Genomic DNA, 25,170 nt, shown 5'->3' on the forward strand with positions numbered 1-25,170 from the left:
TATCAATCTTTATGTGAAAGGCATGCCTCTTTTTTTTTTTTAATGTAATGTCTTAACCTCAAAGAATCTCGGCCCTCTATTACTGTGAACTTCTATGGGAGGTGACATGGAGAAAGTGTTGCAATACATTGTGCACCAGTAGTTTTATTGCTAGCTTTACCCAGTGGCCAGATAAGTTTCTATTGACCAAGTACAAAAAAAGGTTTTACAAAGTATCATACTTTAAAAAGATATTAGCTTGTAAGAACATGTAATGAATAACTTCAAAATGCGATGGGTATTTAATTTTAAGGCGTGCCTTTAACATTTATGTAAAACACTGTGTAACATGAAAACACGAGAATGCTCGTGATCCGCTCACAATGTGTTAAGATACCTGTAATCAACAAGGGTGTAGGCATTCCACTGACTTGCTTGGCTCGGCCTGTTCTCCCCTGAGCTGCTTCATTACATGGCTTTGAGTTAAAATCCCAGGTCTCAGCCCTACCTCTACCACACTTCCCTTTTCTGCCACTAATGCTTTAACACTGCCATGATTTTTAAGTCTAAGAAGTCATCTTGCATTCCACCCATGGCACTTGGGAGATGGCGTGTCTTCCTGCCCAGCTGTAATGTCACGCTGGGGAGCTGTGCTGGCATCAAATCGTGAATTTTCCCCGCAGCAGTACCACGAGGGCAAATCTCCTCTCCCACACTCCCACCTGACAGCCAGGTGAATCACTTTATCATCCACTGAGAAATCTACTCCATGACACTCCCACACCCAGCCACTGACCCCATCTGTTTTCCCTCGAAGATCTCTCATCCCTCCTCTGCATCCTCTCTAGTCAGACTGGCTCAGCTCAGGTGCTCCCGGGTGCTTTGAATTGAAAGACCAATAAGGAATGAACAAATACAATAATTATCATTCACCTCTACGCCCAAGTTCTTCCATCACATTCATACTCTGAGGGAAAGTGGCTGAGGCACACTGGCTGGGTCAGCTCCAAGACAGAAGCAATCCTAACCGTGACCCTAACCCTAAATCCTAATCCTAACCCTAAATAACACTAACCCTAAACCCAAACTCTAGCCCTAACCCTAAACCCTAACCCTAAGCCCTAACTCTAAATCCTAAACCTGACCCTGATTCTCACCCTGGTGGGACAGAAGCTCACAAATTCGTGCACGACTGGTTCAAAGAGCGACTTCTCTCCCATGCCTGGCAACTCCACACACTTATTTAGCTCTGCTCTGCCTTCCCCCACATGCCACCACTGCCCAGATTTCAGCACCTTCCTCACCCACAACTGTTCTAAATGCTGTTTAATTCCACCTCCTTCGTAAAAGAATGAAATGGCTCCCAGGCCCCGGGCTTGCTCCCTCCTTAGCTGGGAATCTAGTTCTGCATGTTCCCAGGTGACCTAATCTGGGCCTGTTCCGATTCCAAATTCATGATGATCCTCAGGGCTGCTTGCCCAGCCCCGGCTTGTTCCAGCCACCTCCCAACATCTCAGAGGGGCCCGGAGAGGCCTTGGCCTTCAGCCCCTCCCAGCACAGCTCTTCTCCACCCCTCCCATGCTTTGCTCCACCCTCCCGCCTCCCTGCCATCAAGTCACTGCCTTCGGCCCTTCCTCCTCTGTCTCTCACTGGCTCCCTCCCTCTGTCCTCTTCAGACCAGGTGCTCCTGGACCCCGAGGGCCTGGATGCTGCAGGAGCCTTCTCCAGGCTCAGGGCTGCCAGACCAGGATGGAAGTGACTCCTCCTGGAATTCTGCAGTGCACGACCTGTACCACCATTCCCAGCGGTGTGACCACCTGCCCCCCACCCCCTTCACCTGCCCTTCCAGGCCGGCCTTTCCTCTCACTCTAGGCGCTGAGTTGCTGCCAGGATGGCCCTGCAGCGACATGGGTGGGCACCGGGCTGAGCCTGGACCGTGTGTAGTAAACGAGAGCCCAGCCAGGGAGCAGGAGGGTGCTAAGCCCCAAAGAGCAGTAGCAACACACAATGGGGACTCCTGCTGGCACCCAGCCTCCTGCTCCAGCACCTGAACCCCTGGCCCTATTCCAAATCTTCTCCTTGACTCTTCATTCACCATGAGGGCATTAAAGAGGCAACATTTAGAAAGAGAATCTGGAGAGATGGTTTCTCCTCTTCAGGGGTGTATACACATGTGTGGGAGAGTCCCCGATACCTTAAGCCTAGAGAGAGGGCTTTTCAGGCGGTACTCGGGGAGCTTGCAATGGGCCCTACTGTGGTGGGACTCGGTGTCTAGGTGCCCTGTCAGATCTGACAGAACAGGGAGCCGCAGGAGAGGGGCTCTGGGCGGGCTGGCCCGCGCCAAGTCTGACACGGCACAGGGTGCCAGTCTTCCCCACAAACCAGACCTGAGCTACACTGATCAACAAGCTGACCTGGGGCAGGAGGTGGGCATGAAGGGGTCTCCAAAGATCCCAGAGAGAGCCCCAGGCAAGAACAGGAGCATGAGAACTGGCCAGGCCCAGGCAGTGAGGCTGGCTCAGGACAGCAGCCACCGAGTAAGGTCTTTGGTCCCCTGCCTCCCTGCCCTGCCTCCTCTTCCCCAACACCGGAGGGCCAGACAGGGAATTCACAATTAGTCACCTCTGACTCCTATACCAGATGGGTTACTCCAATTTTACAACTGGAATAGCATTTGGCAACTTGAAATAATGTCTCTTTATTATCCAAGCATGAGCAGGGTGGTGGTCTCCTACTTGAGCTGTAGGAGACAAAAATAAAGTTGCTTTGTGATTCTACCCCTGGAGTCATGCCAGTTCAGCTCATTTGTACAGAGGCAAATGGGCTCTCAAAGGTGGGGAGGGTAAGAGAGGGTCTGGGAGGGACAGTGAGGGCAGGGCTGGGCCAGCTCATCCTTGCCTCTGGATTTGGAACTGAGCTGCCCTGACCAGGCACTCTTTGGTGAATGAATGAAGGCATTCACACCTTCCTCACCTGAACATGCTCTGACCCTAGGTCGCCTGCACATCAGCCCTCCCTCCTGTGACCTTCTCCTCTCCAACTCTCTGTTCTTATTTTTATTTTTAATGTGTTTTTTATTGATAGTATTACAGAGATCTCCCGTTCCCCTCCAACCCCCTCCTGCCAGTCCCTACCCACCCCCCAGGTCACTACCCTACTGCCCATATCCATGGACTATGCATATAAGTATACTAGAGGCCTGGTGCATGAATTGGTGCATGGGTGGGGTCCAGCCGCCCCTCGCAATGAGGGCCGATTGGGGCCGGGTTGGCAGGGGGGACGAGGGAGGTTTGCCAGCCAGTCCTGCTCCTAATTGGGGTTGGGGGGGGGCCAATCGGGGCCCCAATTGGGCTAGTTGGCCATCACAGTGCATGTCATAGCAACCAGTCGTTCCGGTTGTTCCGTCATTCCAGTTGCTTGGCTTTTATATAAATAGGTAAGTTCTTTGGTTTATCTCTTCTCATCCCCCTAACCCCACATCGAGGTATGTCGGGTCTGTCCTCCCTGCTTCGGGTCTTATTTTGTTGGTCAGTTCATTTTGTTCATTAGATTCCGCAAATAAGTGAGATCATGTGATATCTGTCTTTCTCAGTTTGGCTTATTTCACTTAGTGTATTTTCCAGGTCCATCCATGCTGTTCCAAAGGGTAAGTGATCCCTCTTTTATACAGTTGCACAGTATTCCAGTGTAAATGACCCACAGCTTTTTTATCCATTCATTTACTGATGGGCACTTGGACTGTTTCCAAATCTTAGCTATTGTAAATAATGCTGCTTTGAACATAGGGGTGCATATATTCTTTCCGACTGGTGTTTTGGGGGTTTTTAGGATATATCCCCAAAAGTGGGATCGCTGGGTCAAATGGAAGTTCCATTTTTAATTTTTTGAGGAAACTCCATAATGTTTCCCACAGTGGCTGTACCAATCTACATTCCCATCAGTAGTGAACTAGTGTTCCTTTTTCTCCACATCCTTGCCAGCACTGTTGTTTGCTGATTTTTTGATGATAGCCATTCTGACAGGTGTGAGGTGATAAGTCACTGTGGTTTTAATTTGCATATCTCTGATGATTAGTGATTTTGAGCATGTTTTCATGTGTCTCTTGGCCATTTGTATGCCCTCTTTGGAGAAATTTCTATTCAGGTCATCTGCCCATTTTTAAAATTGGATTGTCTTCTTTTTGTTGAGTTGTATGAGTACTTTCTGTATTTTGGATATTAACCCCTTATCAGATGTATTATTGGCAAATATGTTCTCCCATTCAGTGGGTTTCCTTTTCAATTTGATGATAGTTTCTTTTATTGTGCAGAAGCTTTTTATTTTTATGTAGTCCCATTTGTTTATTCTCTCCTTAGTTTCCTTTGCTGTAGGAGATGTATCCTTAAACATATTGCTGCGTAAGATATCAGATTTTTCTACCTGTTTTCTTCTAAGATTTTTATGGTTTCATGCCTTACATTTCTTTTATCCACTTTGAGTTTATTCTTGTGTATGGTGTAAGTTGTAGGCTAGTTTCATTTTTTGCATGTACCTGTCCAATTTTTCCAACACCATTTATTGAAGTGAATGTTTCTGCTCCAATATATGCTCCTCCCTCCTTTGTCAAATATTAATTGAGCACACTGGCTGGGCTCTTACAGATTTTTTAAAAAAATTTAGTACATCACAGTTCCTCACCATCTAGCACAATTAGGATATAATCATGTAGTGTATGTGCTTTTTACTTTCTCAGCATACTGACATTTGGAGGAGGGCCATTTCTAAATAAACAGCACAGCACATCATGAAAGCATTTCATCTGCCCTAAACTGCATTCTAGTTCCTGACTTGGGGAGATGGCACTACAGGAGTATTTAGAAAGCACTGTTTTAGGCTGTAAGAAATAGTCTAAATTGTCCCAGTGAATGTAAAGTAGCAGACCACTGTCATCAAACCTCACAGCCATCCTTGAGGGTGGAGGGTAGGGCTGCGGGGTCATGGAGCTCTAGGGAATTGGGGGGTTGAATGTTACCCAGAGCTTTTCCACCCAAGGGCCAATTCTGTTCTGCCTCTCTGGGGCTGTACAGGGGGGCGGAAGCAGTTCTTCCACTAACAGGTAGGCAGGTCTCTCCTAGCTCATCCTTTATTCTCTATGCCCAGGAATACCTTTATTTGAAAGCCCAGTCTTCCCCCATTTCACATCATTCACTTCTGGTTGACAGGCAATGCACAGTTCTTGCTATCACACTTCCGGGTGCATTTCCTTCGGTCTGAATAGTTTTGAACACCTAAGAAGGCTGCACAGACAGCAGGCCTCTCCTTGTCTAACACCCAGGAAAGCTGGGTCTGGATTATGGCTGTAGCCCTCCTTTGCAGGCCTAGGGGACCTTCCTCGAAGTCTCTCAAGTGTTGTACCTCACTTCATGCCCCCCAAGACAAGCTATGTGGTGGGGGTGCAGATGGGGGGAGGTCAAGTGACTGGCCCCAGCTCACCCTAATAGTGGATGATGGGACTGATACTGAACCCAAACTCAGTTCCAGAACCAGGCACCTAATCTGGGGTAAGTACATCCTATGGGTTCACACTGTAAAGTCACTGGGCACCGCAGGCCTGTCTTGGGGGTACTGGAAAGTTAAAGCATTGGACCCCAATCTCCCGAAGTCCTCAAAGGCAGGCACTGAACCACAGCAACACAGCCAGGCTTCTGAGTTTTTATTTTCTGTTTATTTTTTTACTGTGAAGATGAGACTCAACAAGTCATAAAGGAAACTCTTATGCCCTGAACCAGGTGTCCCGCTGCAGAGGCAGGTGGGAGGCGAGGCCCCAAACTGACCAGAGCCTGGGGCATGTTTTTCAGAGCAGGAGAACTTTTTGACAAATGTTGACATTTTACAGTGTAAACAGAGACTTGACTAAACAAGCCAAGAAGAGCAGGTCCAGGTTCACACCTTGTGTTCCTGCTGCTCTCTCCCCCTTCCCAGCCCCGCCTGCAGCGGGAGAAATACCAGGGCAGGGGACAATACCAAGACATTTCTATAAAAGCAATGGAAAAGAGCAGATAACTCATTAAATACATTCATTTTGGCTCTTTGTTCCCATATCTAAATACTCAGAAGTAATCAGTGAACCTGAAAGGGAGGGGTACCATACTATAGCACCATTTATGCAAAGGCATTTTTCAATATAATACAACTGTTAAAATTAAATACAAAATTACTTTAAGTTTAATCACAGGGAAACGACTGCTAACTTGAAATTTCAAGCCCGGACTGGACCGTTTCCTTGCTGTTACCCATGTTTTGGCAATTTCATCCCTGACCCAGACTGACACCCAAGAAATCAACAAGACTGAGATAAAACTCCAGTCAATGTTCTCCATTAATAGCTCTGGCTATTAATAAGCATTTGAAATATTTAAATATACAGGTGGCCATAAGGCCTGGGAACAGAGACATACAATAAATGGTTTGTTGATATAACATTTCAATACAATTAATGTATTTTCAGATTCAATGGCCACTCTGTGTGGAATGGGTTAGTGTGTATAATTTAATTATACACACTAACCCATTCCACCATTTCCAGTCATAAATTTCAATTTACCATGAAAAAAATACAAATGGGACAGCTCCCCTCCACCCTACCCAATTCTGCTGGGCCCCCTGCTGTAGGCCTCCTGACATAAGACAGTCACTATGTGACTTCAGCACACATACATTTATATACATGTATGTGCTTTCATGCACATACCACACACACACCCCTCCTGGGCATGGCAAGCCCACCTTGCTCCCAATGCTACTGCCACTAAGGTGCTGTGCAGGGAGTCAAGTTAGTTTAGTTTTGTGCTTTCCATGGCTCCAGGTTATAAATAGAATTACACAAACGTTTAAAAGAGGTGCCTGTCTTTATTCTCTGTACAACTCAGCACTGGCTCCCTGGTCTCTCACCCCTCAGAAGAGATCACCAATGAGGTTGCCCAAAGGCATTAAATGTTACTCTTCTGTTACGTGAGGAATTAATAAACTTTAGAAAAAGGAATTTGCAGAATCCACCCACATAAGTCCTCCCCCTCTTTCAGATTTGTATTCTTTTATAATTTAAGCCCAGGAGGTCTGCAGGGCATATGTTACTTCGTTTCTATGTGGCATTTCTCATCTAAAATCAGTCCTCCTTCAGTTCACTTTGTACAGTTCCTTGGGCCATTTTTAAATGACTTGATATTGGACTCTGTTTCTGCTAAACTATTTGGGGACACTCCAGGCCTTTCGCACACATTTCAGATTCACTTCACAGTAGTCACAGATCTTTTAAAAAGGCATTTATTTTTATGTATGCCTACAAGTGAGATGCCCTGGAGGTATATACTTCTGAAAATAACTTTCTGGCTTTCAAGGGGGAGTACCTGCAAAGTGTTGCTTAAGAAAAAGAGAAAAGAAGATAATCTAACTCTAGTTTAACATCAGAAAGGAGAACAGCCAGGAAGAATACTGGAGTCCTACATCTATGCTGATGGTAAAGGCGCTACATCATTAAATGCAATGATGTCATTTCCATAAGCACTTCAGTCATTATCTGGAAGAAAACAGCACGTGGGAGTGAGGGTGAGAGCAGGAGGACTAGCACAGCCTCTTAAAACAAAAATACTAAAAAGAAAACAAGCATATAACCTGCAAAGGCCATTTCTCCCATCAGAGGTGTTAGTGCATATGGCCTGAGATTTTACCTGGTAAGACTAATGAAAGAACACAAAGGCAATGTCTGTTTTTCTTAAAGAAAAATTTCATCAGGCATTAACTGAATATATAACAGTATAATAAAAGTAGAAATTGCTATATAAAGAAAACAGGGTCAGTCTTGTTCTGTGCTTTTAAAACATTTTCAGGTATGCCGTATTCGAAGGAAGAGGAACTGCAAGCTTTTCAGATCAAATTCCACCTACGTCTAGATCACAAGTGAAAAACCACACACTGGCCTCATGTTCTCCACTGCTGACATCACCGTTCCAGGTGTATGGGTGAGATGAACAGCTGTATATGCAGGTGAGGAGGGGAGCCAGAAAAAATTCTGAAGGAGCAAAGCTAATGCCATGGAACTTGCTACACAGAAATTCTTTATTAATTTTTTATGTACCATTTATATTTAAATGTACCTTAAATGAGCTCAAAGGAATAAGTCATGCCTGCTTAAGGTAGAGATCATCTTTCTGCCAAAATCATGGGGTTCAAAATCTCTGAACTCTTGCAATAAACTCTGGGATTGAAAGTAAGCACAGTGCAGTTCCCACTAACTTTCCTTCTAGATACTTGATCATTTTAGAGGTCCTTCTAAATAATTGTTCTCTTGAATCCATTTTGGTCTCAATTCCATTTTTATTCTGCTCATGTCACTGGCCAGCCCAAGACCAGGAATGAGAAATGGAATTAGGAATCTGAGTAACTGAAGTTGCATGTTGCAACAAACAGATGTTATTTTTAAAGTTGGCCAATCATCTGTATTTCCTGAAGCACTGTTTCATGGACAGCTTTGCTCCTCTTATGCTGTGACCCCGCTAAGCCTGGACGATGTCTCAGAGCAGAGTCAAATAAGGCCTTGGGACAGAAAACCAATTAAACTTACCTTTTTGAATTTTTATCAGTGTAGGAGTGAAGACCACAATTTAACAATATCATACATAGAAACAAGAAAAAAGTATAAAATGTAAACAATTAAGTTGCCCAGAAGTCCAGTTCAAGTTCACTGAGATTAGATTATTTTCAAAATTCAAAGACAAATGATCATGAGTACTGTTAAAATTCAATGGTGGGTATGAACAAACGGTCAGAGGAACACAGATTCCTGCTGCCTTGTTCAAACCTACACATTTGAAGTTATGCTTTTAAAAATACTCAAGAATGAAATGGTATGTATTTCCTGTTATGTTACAAATACTAAAATGAAGCATCGAAGCCAACAAGAAGTCATTATTATTACTTGAACTTGGCTTCTAGGCACCTCCTATCCAGGCACCATTGCATTTCACAGTGAAAAACACAAGCCTCTCCAATCCACACACATTTAGAGCAGAATTTGATTCAGGGAATTAGCATCTACCAAAACGTGGTGACTAGTACTGACGAGGTCATGGGGAAAATACTAACGTAACAGTCTGTGTAGTTTTGTGTAGCCTCTGAGTTTTCTCAACTAAGAATTTGAAATGAAAGCAAAACTTAGATTTTCAAAAAAGGTTCGCCCCTCTGAAAAAAAACACAGATTAGAGAGCTTATAAACTATTAAACTGCACCAAATGAAGATTTAAGTTATTCTAAAATAAAGCTCAGTGCTTCAGGGAAACACCACCTCCACTAATGCTGAGCCAATTCAGGTGCTGCTGGTACAACCCTAAAGAGTGACGTGTCTGGTTACTGTGAGCAGTGTCCACAGTCAACGCCTCACGTAGACAATTCAAGTCCTAATGCAGGCCACGCTCAGCTAGGCTGCCCCGTAACCACCATCCGGTCACCATGCAGGCAATTGCTCATGGCCCAGAACACTGCCTCCCTCAGGCTTTCCAAAACAAATCAGGGGCAGATGCAGCATAGCCATACTTTTGCACTGTTTTAGTACACACTTCTGCTTAAACTAACTCATGAAAAACCTGAGATACTGCCAGCAGATGAATTTGGCAATAGAAACATCCTAAAAAATAGCAGGAAAAGGGCACAGGAACACCTGGATCCAGCTTATCCCACCCCTAAACTCAGATGAGTGCCTGCGGTCATTTGGCCTTGGTTTCCTCTAAAAACACAGGTAGATCTGAGCTCTGTTCTGACTATAATAGTGAACCTATAGGCCACAGAGTAATAAACAGCCTGACACTAAAGCACACCACTTGCAACCAGCACCAGACCTGGTGTGGCTGCGGCCTCAACACTGGTCATGTCCTCGAAGAGCAAAGATTTCCAGGTGCCATCATCTCCCTCCTGCTCCTCTCCAGCCTTTAAATAAACCAATTCTCAATCTTCTATTAAATAATCTGTTTAAGGTAGCTTTAATTAGTATGTAAATCCCAATCACTGCTTGCCAAGACTATCAGAGGATGTTGAGACTGTGCCATTAGCAGACTCCATCCCAGAATTATACCGCGTAAGCAGACTGCATAGGAAGGGCACCTCAGAGACCCATTACCACCAAAACAAAAAAATTACTATTAAAAAAAAAATTTGAAAGCCAGTTTACTAATAGAGAAAGTTTGGTTTGAGATAAAAAGAACATATTCTCCTGATACTAAAGTTATTTGTTTTATGGAAAAGATGGTGCACCTTCCAACAGATGTGGCTCTGAAAGGTCCCCTAAAACATATTGCATCATAAATGAGGAGAAAACTTGGTTAACTCATTATCAGAAGCTAGTCTTCAGAACATCCCAGGCCAGCTTGGCTCACAGGGTCCAAGAGTCCACGTAATTCATTCTAAGAGACCAGCAGGCCGAGGCCCGAGCTGAGGAGCTGCCCGCACACTTTGGCCCTGCTGCCAGGCTGTCCGGGTGTATGTCTCTCACAAACTCGTCTCCTCACACACTCTGACGGGGATGTTGTAGTGCCGATCGTCCTCGGCGATGAGGGTCACCACCGGCCAGTCCCTGGGAGGGTCTGTGGGGTAGACCGTGATGAACTCCTCAGTGCTGTACTTGGAGAGCCGGTACACCTGGATGGTGTGGCGCACAGCATAGGCCAGAAGGAACATTTCAATCTGGGGAGGAGAACAAACGGGTAAGTGAAGGGCAGCCACCCTAAAAGATGCCACTTACCTCCCGCTCCATCCCAGGTGTCCCAGGCCATGCCGGCTAAGCCAAAACCCTTCTTCCTCCCCATGGACCTAGCCCCAGCCCTCTTTCATATGGTCGTTGTAAACAAGCAAATCACCAAGAATGGATCGTGTCTGATGAGGGACTTGTAACCAGAATTTATCACAATTCTTACAACTCAATAAAAAAACAAATGACCAGTTTAAAAACTGAGCAAAGAGTCCAAACAGACAGTTCTCCAAAGAAGATAGGCAAATGGCCAATATGCACATGACAAAACCATGGTGAGATACCGCGTCACACCCTCTAGAATGGCTCCAATCAAAACGACAAAAGATGTGGGGAGTGACTGCTTACCAGGTTTTTCTTTTCGGGCATGAAATGATTTGATACAGGTGATGGTCACACAACAGGTAAATGTACTAAAGGCCACTGAGCTGTACACTTTAAAATGGTTACTTGTATGTTATGTGAGGTGTGGATGTGGGACTCAGAAACACTCAGGTGGGAATGATCAATGATACAGCTACTCCTCAACACTAAATAAAGAACTGCCATATGACCCAGCAATTCCACTCCCAGGTACATACCCAAGAGAACTGAAAACATATGTCCACACAAAAAACTTGCACTTGAATGTTCATAGCAGGATTGTTCAGAATAGTTAAAAATGGAATGAACCAAATATCCATCAACTGATGAACAAAATGCGATATATCCATATCATGGAATAGTATCCTACCTAATAAAATGGTAATATGTAAATTACCATCACTCCGCTACACCCACGATTGGGCCAGTGGGAGGCGCAGGGGGTGGGACTCAGGGTGGCCGGGGTAGCCGATTGGGCCAGTGGTGGCGCGAGCTCAGGGTCTACGCCATGGCTGTGCTGCGGAACAGAAGGGGCCTCTGGGGCAGCGACCTCACATCCCGCTGCGGACCATCAAAAGCGGGGGAGCTGGGTGTCTGTCTGCTCCAGCACCAGGCCTTTCGGAAGCCTCTGCCGAGCCGGAGGCTTCCGAAAGGCCTGGTGCACCAGCAGACAGGCACCCAGCTTCCCCGTGATCGAAAGCGTGTAGGGGACCCTACACGTGCATGATCCCATCATGCACTGGGCCTCTAGTTTGTCAATAAAAATGAATGAAGAATTGACACATGATACAATATTTATGAACCTTAAAAACACTAAGCTGCGAAAGAAACCAGTCACAAAAGACCACATATTATATGATTTATGATTCCATTTATATGAACTCTCTCCATAGTAGGCAAATCTAAGGTGACAGAAAGTAGATTACTGGCTGCCTAGGACTGGGGGGAGTAAGAATGGGTATGAGGTTTCTTTTAGGGGTGATAAAATGGTCTAAAATTAGACTGTGATAGCTGCAAAACTCTGTAAACATATTAAAAACCCAGTGAGCTGCATACTTTAAAAGGGCAAACTTTATGGTAGATAAATTATCTCAACAAAGCTGTTTTTAAAATTTTCTCCATAATAGCAGACCTTGTGGAGACCCAGAAAGGACTAACTTCAGCCTAACATGCAAAATACGCTCTACCAGGCTTTTCACTGCAATGTACTTGCTACTGTTCAGGAGACATTAGGTAACTTATACTACAAGTACAGATTATTTTAAAAATAATTATCTTCAATCCTGCCTGACCCAGCATGACCATCATCTTTGCTCTTTCAGACAGACCAGGAAAAGGCAAGCCAAAGAGCCAGCCATGGAAGAAGGAAGCAAGCACTTTGGAAGGATAGCCTTAATGCGACTTTAGTGGTTGGCTATTCAACTAAAAAAAGACATTAAGCTTTTTAAGGCAACGTAATGAACCCACCAAAGACCGAGAGTGCAAAGTGAGCCAACTGTTGCCTCCTGGGACAGTAATGCACTGGGTCTCGGTGTAAAAGATCCAAAAGCAGGCTGCGCTCTCCTGGCTAAGGTGACCCCATTTCTATTTTTAAAGGATCCTAGCTAATACAGCTACAGCTGCCAAGATTAAACACCCTTCACATGACTCTTTTTTTTTTTTTTTAGACTACCAGATCCAAAGATACTGATCCCATTACCACCTTCAGAAGCAAGCCCAGGCTGCGATAACCATGTTGGTCCTAAAATAGGTTCACAATTCTGTAAGAGGAGTGAACTTAGTGACTTGCTAACAAATATAATATGGGTAAGTGTGATGGGGTGTGACTTCCAAGATTAGATCATAAAAGGCATTGTGGCTTCTTCCCCACTCTCTCCTTGAATTACTTTCTGAGAAAAGCCAGTTGCCATGGTGTGAGCCCTATCTATATAAAGCCCCACATGGCAAGGAACTACCCCCTACCAGTGAGGAACTGAGGCCTCCTGCCAATAGCCAGGTGAGTGAGCCATGTTGGACATGGATCCTCCAACCCGAGTCAAGTCCTCAGATGATTGCAACCACCTGAGACCTCAAGCCAGAGTCACCCACTAAGCTGCCCCCAAATTCCTGACACCCAAGCACTATGAGATAATGTCTGATGGTTAATGCTGGTGTTTTGGGATAATACGCAAAGGTATAACTCACCTGTTCGAGGCCACCAGTGTGTCCCACCTGATTTAGATGGTTCCTCAGTAGCTGTCCAGGGTCACTGGATGTGTCCCGAGCAAACAGAAGCACAGAGAAAAATGGTACGTCCTCTCCCTTCTCTTTATCATCATACAGTTCAATGGCTCTGTGTAACATTAAAAATTTTACAGCTTCATAAAGGCTATATTCTTCCTCTTCATTTGTGAACAGTTCATCACAAGCTATCTGCCTTGCTTCAGCAGTTCTCAGTTCAGCCAAGCCTGCCCACTGCAATAAAAAAGTTACATAATAATTACATTTTTGTTCTAAAAGTCCCTGGTATACTTCCATACTTTGAGCACAAAATCATTTTCAAAAGTAGGCAACCGTGGGTCACAACATTCAAGTTTCCAGCTCAAACAATGGTACTACTCTTTAGACCACACAAAATCCTTATTCAGTTTCTGTCCCATTAATTTGAAACACAAGTACAATGCACTAAGGAGAAGCACTGGGACTGTGGAATGGCAATTTGGAACCCTAACTTCACAGGTAATGAGACTCAATCCATCGGAAATATTTATGGAAGACCTAACGTGCGTGTGTGAGTCCTGGGTGTGAAGCTGAGAAGAAGAGCTAAAATTACTCCTCTCTGTAATGGGGCTTACAGGTACAGTTATCCAGAAACCTTCAAAAATGAAGATGGGCAAGGAAGCTTAGGGGATCTCCTAAATATTAGTTTACTAAATTTAACCTTCTAACCTCTTAAAAGTTTCAAATGAATAAACCCATTCAGGAAATTCTAAGTGACTCCTGATTAAGAATAGAGCAGTGTCAGGTATTCAGCTAAAATAGGCACACTCTTTATGTGAACAAGAAAACCCCATAAATACATGTACTTTTAAATTAAAGTAAATGAGAATAAAAGATACCAATATAAAACTAGTCCTTATGAATCACCAGTAACTACCACTCTCCTGAAAACCCATTAAAATTTTAAATCCAAGAGTAAATTTTAATGGTAATGACAGCACCACAGGACTCTCCAACAAGTGGGATGAAAGCTGGAACACCTCATTTTCCAGAAGTAGACAAGTTGCCAGTCAAGAGCCTAGCTCTAGAGTCAGGATGGAATGAAGGCCTCACCCAAGCAGCTGATGGCTTTTGCAGGGCATTAACCAACTGCGGGGCCTTAGTTTTCTCAGCTGTAAAAATGGGATAACCATAGCAACATCACCTTGGTAGTTGTAAGAATTAAATACATACAACTTTTAGTGTATGGCCTGGCCCATAGAAAGTGCTGGGAATGTAGCTCAGTTTATTAATAATTTTCACATTACTGTAAATTGGAATCACTTAGACATTCCCCAAAACGAGGATCCAGTTACCCTAGATACACCTAAAAAAAGCAAAAATTGCAATTTCACAAGAACTTAAGAGAGATAAGAAGGAAATCACAAGTGATTGAACTGAAGAGCCTTCTCACTCACTCCCACAGGGCCCGAGCCCTGCCCTCAACCCTCCACTGACCCGGGGACTGGGCAGCACAGGTCTCCAACCCCCACAAATCCTGTGCTCTGCTTATCATGCAAGAACAAAGGAGTCCCTCTGTCTTCCTTGTCCTCCCATTTCATGACTAGTGTTCCTGTGACAGAGTATTTTGCAGTAAATACTTCTATGATTGCAAAGCCAAACTAGGTTCCAGGAAGTCGGGTCCTCAGTTCATCCATCAACAAGGTATTTACCGAATGCCTATTATGTGTCAGGCTCAGGTCTAGGCACTAGGTATAAAGAAATGAACAGTCTTTCATGAAGCTGAAAGTCTAATGGGGCATGAATTCATATCACTGATACTACGATAAGAAATTTGGACTGTCCCTAGCCGGTGTGGCTCAGCTGGTTAGGCATCATCCTGTGCACCACTGAACGGTCACTGGTTCGGTTCCCAGTCAGGGCACATGCCCAGGGTTTGGACTTGATCCCTGGTTGGGTGCATGTAGAAGGCAGCCGATCCATGTTTTTCTCATATTGATGTTTCTCTGTCCTTTTTTCCCTCTCCCTTCCTCTCTCTCAATTAAAAAAAAAACATTTTTTTAAAAGAAAAATATGGACTAAATGTATCACTGAAACTTGTTAGTATGACTTAGCACAAAGACTATATTTGTTATGGTTTCCTTTTAAGACAGATAAATAAGTCATTAAACATATCATCTCCTCCAAGAATACTTGATGTTGATATTTCTCAATTTTACCAAAGACCTCACAGGAAGAGTTTGTGTTCGTCCAAAATTATTTTGCCTAAAAACCAGCCAAGAACGTCTGGTAATCCACTAAGTGAGGACTAAGAAGTGGTCTGCTGAGGAGGGATAAATGGTGATGGGAGGAGACCTGACTTGGGTGGTGAACACATAATACAATATACAGATGATGTATTATAGAATTGTACACCTGAATCCTATATAATTTTATTAACCAATGTCACCCCAATAAATTCAAGAGAAAAAAATGGTCTGCTGGGGCAATTAGGAGCAGGAGCTTTTGCACTTCACAAAAAAAGAAAATTACATGTTCCAAACCTTCTTCCTTAGTAAAGTGAGGGACTCCTTAATTTTATCAACCAGGTCCTCGCTCTTCCCCTCAAATTTCAATCCAAGTTTCCACTGCTTGATCCAGCTGTATTTGCTTATGAGTTTTTCTGGTAACTGGAGTATGAAGAAACAGAGAGACAAAGAACATTAACCTTCCAAAAAGTCCATCACACAAACCAAGCTGTAAGAAACCACAAAGCCCTTTGTCCTTCTCTTTCTCCCATTTCTTTATCACTAATGTTCCTACCTTCGTTTCCAGAATTAATCCCTGCAAACCTGTCATGTGGGTTTAGGCTGAAATCACCTAAACCTGGAAGTCAGGAACCCAGAAAGTACTGCCCTAAGGAGGACTGCTAGAGTGAAATAAAGGTTTGGGTTGAGATACAGGGGCTCAATCTACCCTGCGCCACCCCAGCCAGGAACCCTGCACAGCACTTTGTGAGTGTACGTGAAGGAGCCTCTTCACAAATGACCACCCACCCAGCTGCTGGGTCTCTGGCAGCCTCCCTAGCACTCCATACTGCCTGACTCTGGAAGGGGCTCCAGGACTTGTAAGATGGTCCAGGATAAAGTAAAAACTAGCTCCCTTCCTGACTAGGAAAACAAAACCTAATTTTGATATTAACACATATACTCAAAGTTTTAATATTCAATGAAGTAATATTGTATTTAGTTCCAATGCTTAGTATAGTAAGATAAAAAACAGCACTGAGAATAAGAAGTAGGGGTTAAGGGAGCTGTGATGGCGGCAGCTGAACTCATACTTTGTCTGCTTCTCTTTTGTAATTTCCCATCAATCATCAGTGAAATCTGGAGTCTGAAAGGCAAGATGGGACACAACTTGATGGATGACAGCATGGGAACTCACTCTCCCAACAGTCTCCGGTGTGCCAGGAGAAAAATCCGTATTATTAGGTTGGGCACAGGCATGTTGTGTCACTGCTATAAAATTTAGAGAGGAAAAAAAAGTTCACCTCCATGTCAAAAGATCATTAAAAAATAATTAATTCCTACAACATCCTATGTGGAACCTGAGCTTGTTTAACAGTTATAAATAGATGGGTTTTTAAAAACATACTTTTATTGATTTCAGAGAAGAAAGGAGAGGGAGAGAGAGATAGAAACATCACTGATGAGAAAGAATCATTGATTGGCTGCCTCTTGCATGCCCCCTACTGGGGATCGAGCCTGCAACCAGGCATGTGCCCTTGACCGGAATTGACCTCGGGACTCTTTAGTCCAAAGGCTGAAGCTCTATTCACTGAGCCAAACTGGCTAGGGCATAAATAGTTTTAATGAGACCATATGTTCAGTTCTTCCAGAATCTAAGACCCTGCCTACCCTTTCATAATGGTAATTCCAGTTTTACCTTCTCAGTCTATACCAATCATGTAAAACAAAGGTGGTTTCATCTCTGCAAAAAACAAAACCACCATTGGGATGCAAATTCCTCTTGCAGTTCCCACAGTGATGCTCATCCACTCACTCATAAGGGGCTTATCTTAATGACAAATGACCACCCACCCACAAGCCACCCAGCTCCGTGCCCACACTGTCCTGCATTTTGGCAGCATGTGGGCAGCTCTGCTGCAAACCTTCAATTAGGTTCTCAGTTTCATCCAGAACCTAAAATGCCCTCAAGTGGCAACAAGCTGAAATCACAACTGGGCACAGAAAAGTGCAAGTGAGCAGAAAATCTTGGCTACACAGATGTGAGCTGGGAACCGAGTAAAGGGAAGCCCATAAGCCCATCTGAGCATCACGGGACACTGTGCAGGTATCTAAAAAGCAGGCACAACACTCAGCTGAATTACCCAGGAGACCCCAAAGATCTAACTATGCAACCAGAAACCCAAATAAAAGTCCATCTCCTCGATCCTTCCATGTATTGCTCAGTGTTGCTAGAGCAATCCTCCAACTCAGGGTGCATAGCTCTAGGAGACAGTGGAGAAAGTCCAAAAAATAAGGTGTGAAAAAGAAACTACAAAGAAAAAAATTGAGTTGGAATTATTTATTCAGAAGAAAAAAGTGAACATAATTTTAAGTGCTTTCAGGGCTCATAATACACAGAACACATAAATAGCCATTCTTTTCTCCTGCACTTTAAGAGACTGGACTTCTGTTATAAATTTGAGCAAGAAACAAGACTTAAACACGAAATAATGATGGGAAATATTTAAGAATAAAATAGGTAATTAGCTTAAGTATAATTCAATTTGTGACTGAATTATAAAAGCACCCTGTTTTCTCTAACAAGTCTATAATTCTTGAAACCAACACCATGATTAAAGGGGTAGCAAATAAAAATGTGTTATCCCTAAAACTAACTCATAAAATAAGTTTCAATATACCTTAGAGTCTAACCCACTCTAAGCAAACACTGCCACAGGTCCCACCCACTCAGAGACATTCTAACCTTTTGCACTCGGATATCGAGTGTGACTCGACACGGTTAGCATTAGAATAAAGGAATCGAGAAAAAAGCAAGCGAGTGCAAAGGGCTAAAGCTTAGAAAACTTGGAAAGCAAAGGACTACCCTGAAGGACACCACCTCTCAGGGACCCAGCCCTGTTCCAAGTTTAAGAACAGCCACGCCAAGCACCTCCAAGGTTGTTAGGTAATCTGACTGCGGTCAAATACCAAAACTGGGATCTGACAGATGCAGAAACAACACATAGGGAGCCCAGGCAAGGACAGGAGCTGAGGGACAGCTGAACTGTCCGAGGGGCAGTGAGGACAAAGCTTAACCTCCCAGGCGGGGAAGGAGCGAGGCCAGAGGAGCTGAGCACAGGCAGAAAGCCAAGTCCAGGCTCTCTCCACTGAGATCAGACTAAGGGGAGGAAATGCAACAGGGAGCACCTTTCAATACAACTAGCGAAAGGGCACGTGTTCCTTGGTAACAAAAGACGGCTTCCCTGGGCTCACACAGTCTTGATGGAATGTACACTAAGGTCAAGGGATGTTTAGCACAGCACAGCCGTGGGCTGAGGCTGGTTCTGGGTTCACACAAAAACTTAGGTGTCCCAGGACCTGTCTGACCCCAAAAGCTGAGGAGGTGGGTTACTTAAGCCAGTGCAGTTCAGGAGACCCTAATAATGCTAACACCAGATTCCCTCTAACCTGCCTGCCGGGGCAGCCTTTCTGTCCCCCAACATGTGGCCAGGACTTGTAAAAGGCCAATGGACACACAATAACCAGAGGTGTTGTGCCATGAACTGGCCAGGCCATAGGACTGTCATTGGACACAGGGTAGTGGTCAAAAGAGGCCCCTGGTATTTCAGAAAGAGCAAGGATCAGGGTAAACTGAGAGAGATCCATTGACAGAGACTTATTGTGAGTCTGGTCCAAGTATTTAATATACCACGCCTACCCAATTTTAACACAAATAATTTATACCAAGTTCTAACAGCTAGCAGAGTTTTACTTAATGTGACACAATACAAGTTATTCTGCTATATCAGGAAGATGGGGAGTAAATGGTCACACTCACTTTCATACCAAAACCTCTGTAAGATTTTGTTTTGTAGCCAGAGAATTATTTAAGTTTCACTTGATCTGCTTGTCTTAAGCATCTGTGTTAACAAATAAATATTAAGACATTTACTTATTACAGAGTTACACAAGTAGTTCCTAGAGATGGAGAGACCCCATTTCTGGGACAAGGTGATCCAGGTACCCCAACACCCCTGGGTGCACTGCCAGCCTCAGAAGGCCTCACCACCCCTCCGTCTACGCACTTAGTTCTACCCCAACATCTTCCAGGCACGCTGCGCCACCCACTCCCTCACTCAACCTGGCCCTTGTCAGTGAGAACAAGAGTGCAATGGCATCCTCGGAGAGCATGAGGGACAACTGGGAGGTGCTTAGAAAATAGCTTGGTCAAGTGCAACAACCAAGTCTGCTACCCCTTCCTGTTCTGGCACCTCAAATATGAAGCATGTGGTACATCTGTCACCTGCTCAAGCGACCAACAAAACTGACCCTGTAAAAAGTGCTCAAATCAAGGAAAGTCGCTGGGGGTTGGAAAGCCAAAAGGAGAACAAAGTCTTCTAGTTGGAGAACAAGAAAAGAATAGTCATTTCTTTAGCTGGCATTAACAGAACGAAAGTTTAATAAACTTAAATACTAAAGTCACAGGCAGGCATAAGGCGCTTCTTCTGTGGCACGGGCCTGTTGGTATTCAATAAAGGTTACATGACAAAAATAATGCGAATAATACCACTGTGACCAACTAATCAGATTATGCTCCAAGAGAGAAACTGTATTTGTTGGCAGATATTCACAGAAAAGGGAAGAAATTGGGAAGAGCACTTGAGAATTTAAAAACTATTTACACATGACTCAAATTAAATCAGGAAAACCATCTTAAAGCCCCATTGCTCATTCACACAACCTATTCTAATGGTGATCAGAAAGCAAGCACAACCCACCTTAACTGCTTTTAATACCTACAGGCATCCTGTCAATAAAATAAAAGGGACACTATGCTTTACTTCCATGGGGCATATTTTATATGTTTAATTATGCAGCACACTACTATACCAGAGTTTCTTGGGAAATATAAAAATTCAAATTCATTATGTCAATTAAATCCACAAATTTAAATAGCCCCTTAAAGAAAAAGGCTCAGCCTAAAACAAGGAAGATTTTATGTCACGATCTATTAAATTATGACAGTCAAATACTGAAGCTAAAGCAAAAAAGAGTGAAATCACTCACATTTGCTTCCCTAAGTGTCTTATAGCCAGCCATAGGCATGCTTTTGCCAAGTAATCAGCAATTCTGAAATTTTTCACTACCTATAAATGTCATGATTTGCAAAGGACAAAACAGCCTAGTGGATTAACTGCTTTTGTTTCTATATTTAAAAAAAATCAATAAGCTAATACTGAGTAACCTGCTTAAGATAACATATCTTTGCTTAGAAAAAAAAATAGCTTTCACAGTTTACACAGGTGTGCTGATTTATATCAGTTTATAAAATGGATAATCACAGGATGGACAGGTAGTATCCTCCACCCACTGGTCCTGGTTTTGCCCACTGAGGGCATGTGATCATTCATCCACCTAACAGACCTCTAATTAGCTTAGCTGGCAGCTAAAAATCCTCTTTCTTCTAGGCCCCTTCAACTTCAAATACCCCAGCTCCTCACTGTTCCCAAAACGAGATGAATCGTCGTGGTCACACTCCCATCTGTTCTGAGGAATGGCACAGAGTTGCACTTGCTCCTTGAGGTGGGAGCTGACCAAGATGGGCTGTCGCTGTTGGAAGCGCACCTTTAAAGCAGGGCTCCCCTACCACTGCCGGCCATCACGTCACCCGGGCTTATGTGGGGCTTGCAATTAATTAAGATCCTCATGTCCTTTTCCCCCTCGTAAGTTGCCAGTAAGGTGGATACCCACAGCTAGCACTTTGAGTTTTGTTTTTGCTTTTTAAAAAAATATAAGCACAAGACTTTTCTAATTTTTTTTCTAACTATGCCCTATTGTCAGTTTTGCTCAATCATTCCTGCCCACCAAACTCTTTGGGGTATTCTGTTACCCAACCTATGATGTGACCTCATCTGATGTGTGTGGACACACGACACAATGAGACATGATTTCCTGGGTGTCACTACCACATCTCAGATGCCCGACCTTCACCTCCCAGGAAGCCCCTCCCAGGGTGACATCGATCACCCGCTTCTAGTGCTGCTACTCAACCACCTACGAAGCCAATCCTCCTAACACTGCACAGAGGGTGCTAGTTTCTTGAACTGGTGCTAGAATTACAGAAATGAGCACCCTAAAACCCCAGCAGGTTCTCAGAAAGACCAATACACATTCCATTTAATTCAGCACCAGCACGGAAACCAAACTGCTCCTTTACTAATTCAGCTCAACTGTTCAAATAAATTTTACCATTTTTCTCTTCTGGGAAATACTATTTTTGGTTGCTTTTACTATGCAAAATCATCCCAACCACACAAAACCCAAAGAACCCACATGCTGACGTCATAGTGCAGGCTGGGCTAGCACAGAGCACAGGCAGAAAAGGGAAGTCTTTCTCACAGAAACGATTGGAAACATTACGGACGCAAACCTGCAGCAGCAGCGTACCAGCGTGAGCTCCGGGTCCTGCAGCCAGGAGGGCAGCCCCGCCGGCTGGCTCATGGCCTGGAACAGCGTGGCCCTCAGCGCACAGTAGTTATCTCCGCGGACTCGCCTTATGGAGGTGAATTTCTGAGATACCTCTTCGTAGCCCTGGGTGAAAGCATCAAAGAATTCAAAATGGTTGTTACTAACTTCAGGGAGAGTTTTATTCCTGTGGAAAAATGTGCCCCTGAAAGACTGGAAACAAGACTGGTTGAGTCCTTCATGTAAGACATTCTAATTCTTTCTTTATTAATCAAAAGATATTAACAAATGTTAGTACTGTCCAAAATATCAGCATGTTAACAGATGCAATACACTATAACATATAAATAATACACCAAGTATTAAAATACTAACCACTCTCAAAGTTGGAGTTATATGTCCCTTCCCTAAGCAATTGTTGCACACTTATGTATTGATAACTGAATGTATGGATAATTATAATTATGTATTGACTAGAGGCTGGGTGCACGAAATTCATGCACGGGGGGGGGGGGGGGGGGGGAGGAGTCCTTCAGCCTGGCCTGCACCCTCTTGCAATCCCAGGACCCCTCGCAATCCAGGATCACTGGCTCCTAACCGCTCACCTGCCTGCCTGCCTGATCGCCCCTAACCACTCTGCCTGCCTGCCTGATCGCCCCTAACTGCTCACCTGCCTGCCTGATCACCCCTAACCACCTCTGCCTTGGCCCCCGCTATGGCGGCTTCGTCCAGAAGGACATCTGGAATGACATTGGGAAGGGCATTCAGCTGTCCGGTCTAATTAGCATATTACGCTTTTATTATTATAGATAATTCTGAAGGGCTTAATCTGTATTTAAATTGACCCTAAACTCTTTAACGAAAAGACAGGAAAGAAGAGAAAGATGTACTACATTTGTATCTCTGTATTAAAACACATACAGACACACACACACCCCAAAATCCCAAATTTCATGGCACATTTTAAAAAGTCTAATTCTTGGATAATTCTGTTATACTATTTTAACAGTGGATTTAATTGTCATTCTTGTTCAATCTGGAAGTGAAAGGAGGAAATGAAAATGTTCAGTGACATGCTCTCAAAAACAGCATTCAAATGGAATATTTTGAAGTATACTCTACAATAGGACACTATAAAATCCTAGTGACCAGTCTACAGGCCTCTGATGATCTGATCTCGCTGGCTGGGCACTGCTCAGGCATTGTATCAACCTCAGTGTTCCCCAACTCACTCACTTTGATCCTGTCTTTCCTTTCGCTTGGCCCGTTCTTCCTCGACAGTTGTTGGAGACCGCTTCCTACCCTGCACTCACTCAAAGAAAGGAGTCTCTCTCTCACCACGCAGACAGCCACAATGTGTCCAAATGCTGCACCATCATCATGAGCTGTGTTCAAGGTCCAAGTCATAGGGCAGTGTTCTTAGTGGGTATGAAAATACTTCTTTACAACAAAATGTTGAGAGTCCCATTTTTAGGTTGTGGTCCAATCACTGTGACAGATAAGGGTCCATCAAGCAGACTCATGTCTACTAATGTGCATCTCTTCCCTATGGTGGACCCTCAATTACCTTGAATATTCACGATAGCTTGTTCAACAGCAACTGCACCTCTCCAAATGCATACATTACTCATGCTATTTGAGAGGTGAGTCAAACTTTCAAAATTAAATTTGGATTTATACACATCTCCAAAGAATAACCAAACAGACAAATGAGGACTAAAAAAAGAACCGAGACCCAAGCTGTTATCAGGCCCCAGATGCTCTAATTATGGCCACGAGTCCTGATGTGACGAAGTTTTTCTAACTGATGTGCCTTTGATTAAATTTTGGTCCCTGAAAAATCCAACTACAGGGTCAAATCTTTTTCTTGAAATAAAATGACAGAGAAATGATTTCAGCATGAGTTCCAAAATATGGAATATTTGGATAACTTAAGGGTCATCTTCAATTATGGACTTTCAGGTGGCAGTTGTTAGAAAAATCCTTTAAAGAGAATGAGGTCATATAATAAAATTGCAAGTCAGTGAAAGTATTTCTGGGGAAGATGAAAAAATATGGGCATACCTAGGAGATATTACAGGTTCAGTTCCACACCACCGCAGTAAAGTGAGTATCTCAATAAAGCAAGTCACCTGAATTTTTTGGTTTCCCAATGCATATACAAGTTATGTTCACACTCCACTGTAGTCTATTAAGTGTGCAACAATATTATGCCTAAAAAAGCAATGTATATTCCTTAATTAAACACAATTGGTAGTTACAAAACAGTCATAGGGATATAAAGTACAACATAGGGAATATAGTCAATAATATTGTAATAACTATGTATGTGCCAGCTGGATACCGGATATATCAGGGGAACACTTGTAAAGTATATGATTGTGAAACCACTATGCTGTACACCTGACACCAATACAAAATAATACTGAATGTAAACTGAAACTGAAAAAAAATAAAATAATGAGAAAAAAAAAAATACCCCACTTAATTGCTAAAAAAAATGCTAACAATCACCTGAGCCTAATGGGAAAATGGCATCAATACACCTGCTCAACACAGGGTTGCGACAAATCTTCAATTTGTAAAAAAGGCAACAAAGCAAAGCACAATAAAATGAGCTATGCCTGTGTTGTTTAGATACTGGCCTAGTGGTGATCCAGTCTGATACCAGGTGAAGGTTGTTAGAAAATCTATGAGTGGCTGATATGCACATTCAGCAGATGGCCTCACAAATCTAGATGTTCTTCACCCTTCACCGCTGGCAGGAACTGAGAGTCCCGGTATTTCCTGATTGAGTTCTCTCACAAGGGACTGAGACACAAAGAGCCTGCAGTCCACACCTGCAGGGGACAGAGCTGACATTTGCTCTCAGAGCTTGAAAAGTGACAGCTACACTCTGAGTTAAGATCAGCTCATTTCCGGGCAGGCCTGGGCAGCTGAGTTGCCTGCTGAAAGATGTGCAATACTGTCTACAAAAACAAGCTCTGAGAAAAAGACCATATGTATTCAAATATTTAAACATTTTATTTTTTTTAATATATTTTATTGATTTTTTTACAGAGAGGAAGGGAGAGGGATAGAGAGTTAAGAAACATTGATGAGAGAGAAACATCGATCAGCTGCCTCCTGCACACCCCCTACTGGGGATGTGCCCGCAACCAAGGTTCATGCCCTTGACCAGAA

At 43.6% G+C, this 25,170-nt stretch overlaps 1 protein-coding gene across 2 annotated transcripts in view; it reads right to left on the reverse strand.

Moving 5' to 3' along the window:
* Window positions 1-7,265: 7,265 nt before the first annotated feature.
* The window catches only part of OTULIN (OTU deubiquitinase with linear linkage specificity), a 33,358-nt gene continuing 15,453 nt past the window's right edge, over window positions 7,266-25,170 (reverse strand). The window contains exons 4-7 of one of the 2 annotated variants that reach the window (XM_054715263.1): window positions 21,970-22,113; window positions 15,859-15,984; window positions 13,301-13,570; window positions 7,266-10,689 (exon numbers count right to left, since the gene is read on the reverse strand). In XM_054715263.1, the coding sequence (XP_054571238.1) occupies window positions 10,495-10,689; window positions 13,301-13,570; window positions 15,859-15,984; window positions 21,970-22,113 (735 nt within the window). In that variant the 3' untranslated portion in view covers window positions 7,266-10,494. The remainder of the gene's footprint in view (window positions 10,690-13,300; window positions 13,571-15,858; window positions 15,985-21,969; window positions 22,114-25,170) is intronic. The other variant, XM_054715264.1, reaches the window with a different exon arrangement.

The sequence above is a fragment of the Eptesicus fuscus genome, chromosome 4 (assembly GCF_027574615.1).
Source record: "Eptesicus fuscus isolate TK198812 chromosome 4, DD_ASM_mEF_20220401, whole genome shotgun sequence".
NCBI classification, from domain to species: Eukaryota; Metazoa; Chordata; class Mammalia; order Chiroptera; family Vespertilionidae; genus Eptesicus; species Eptesicus fuscus.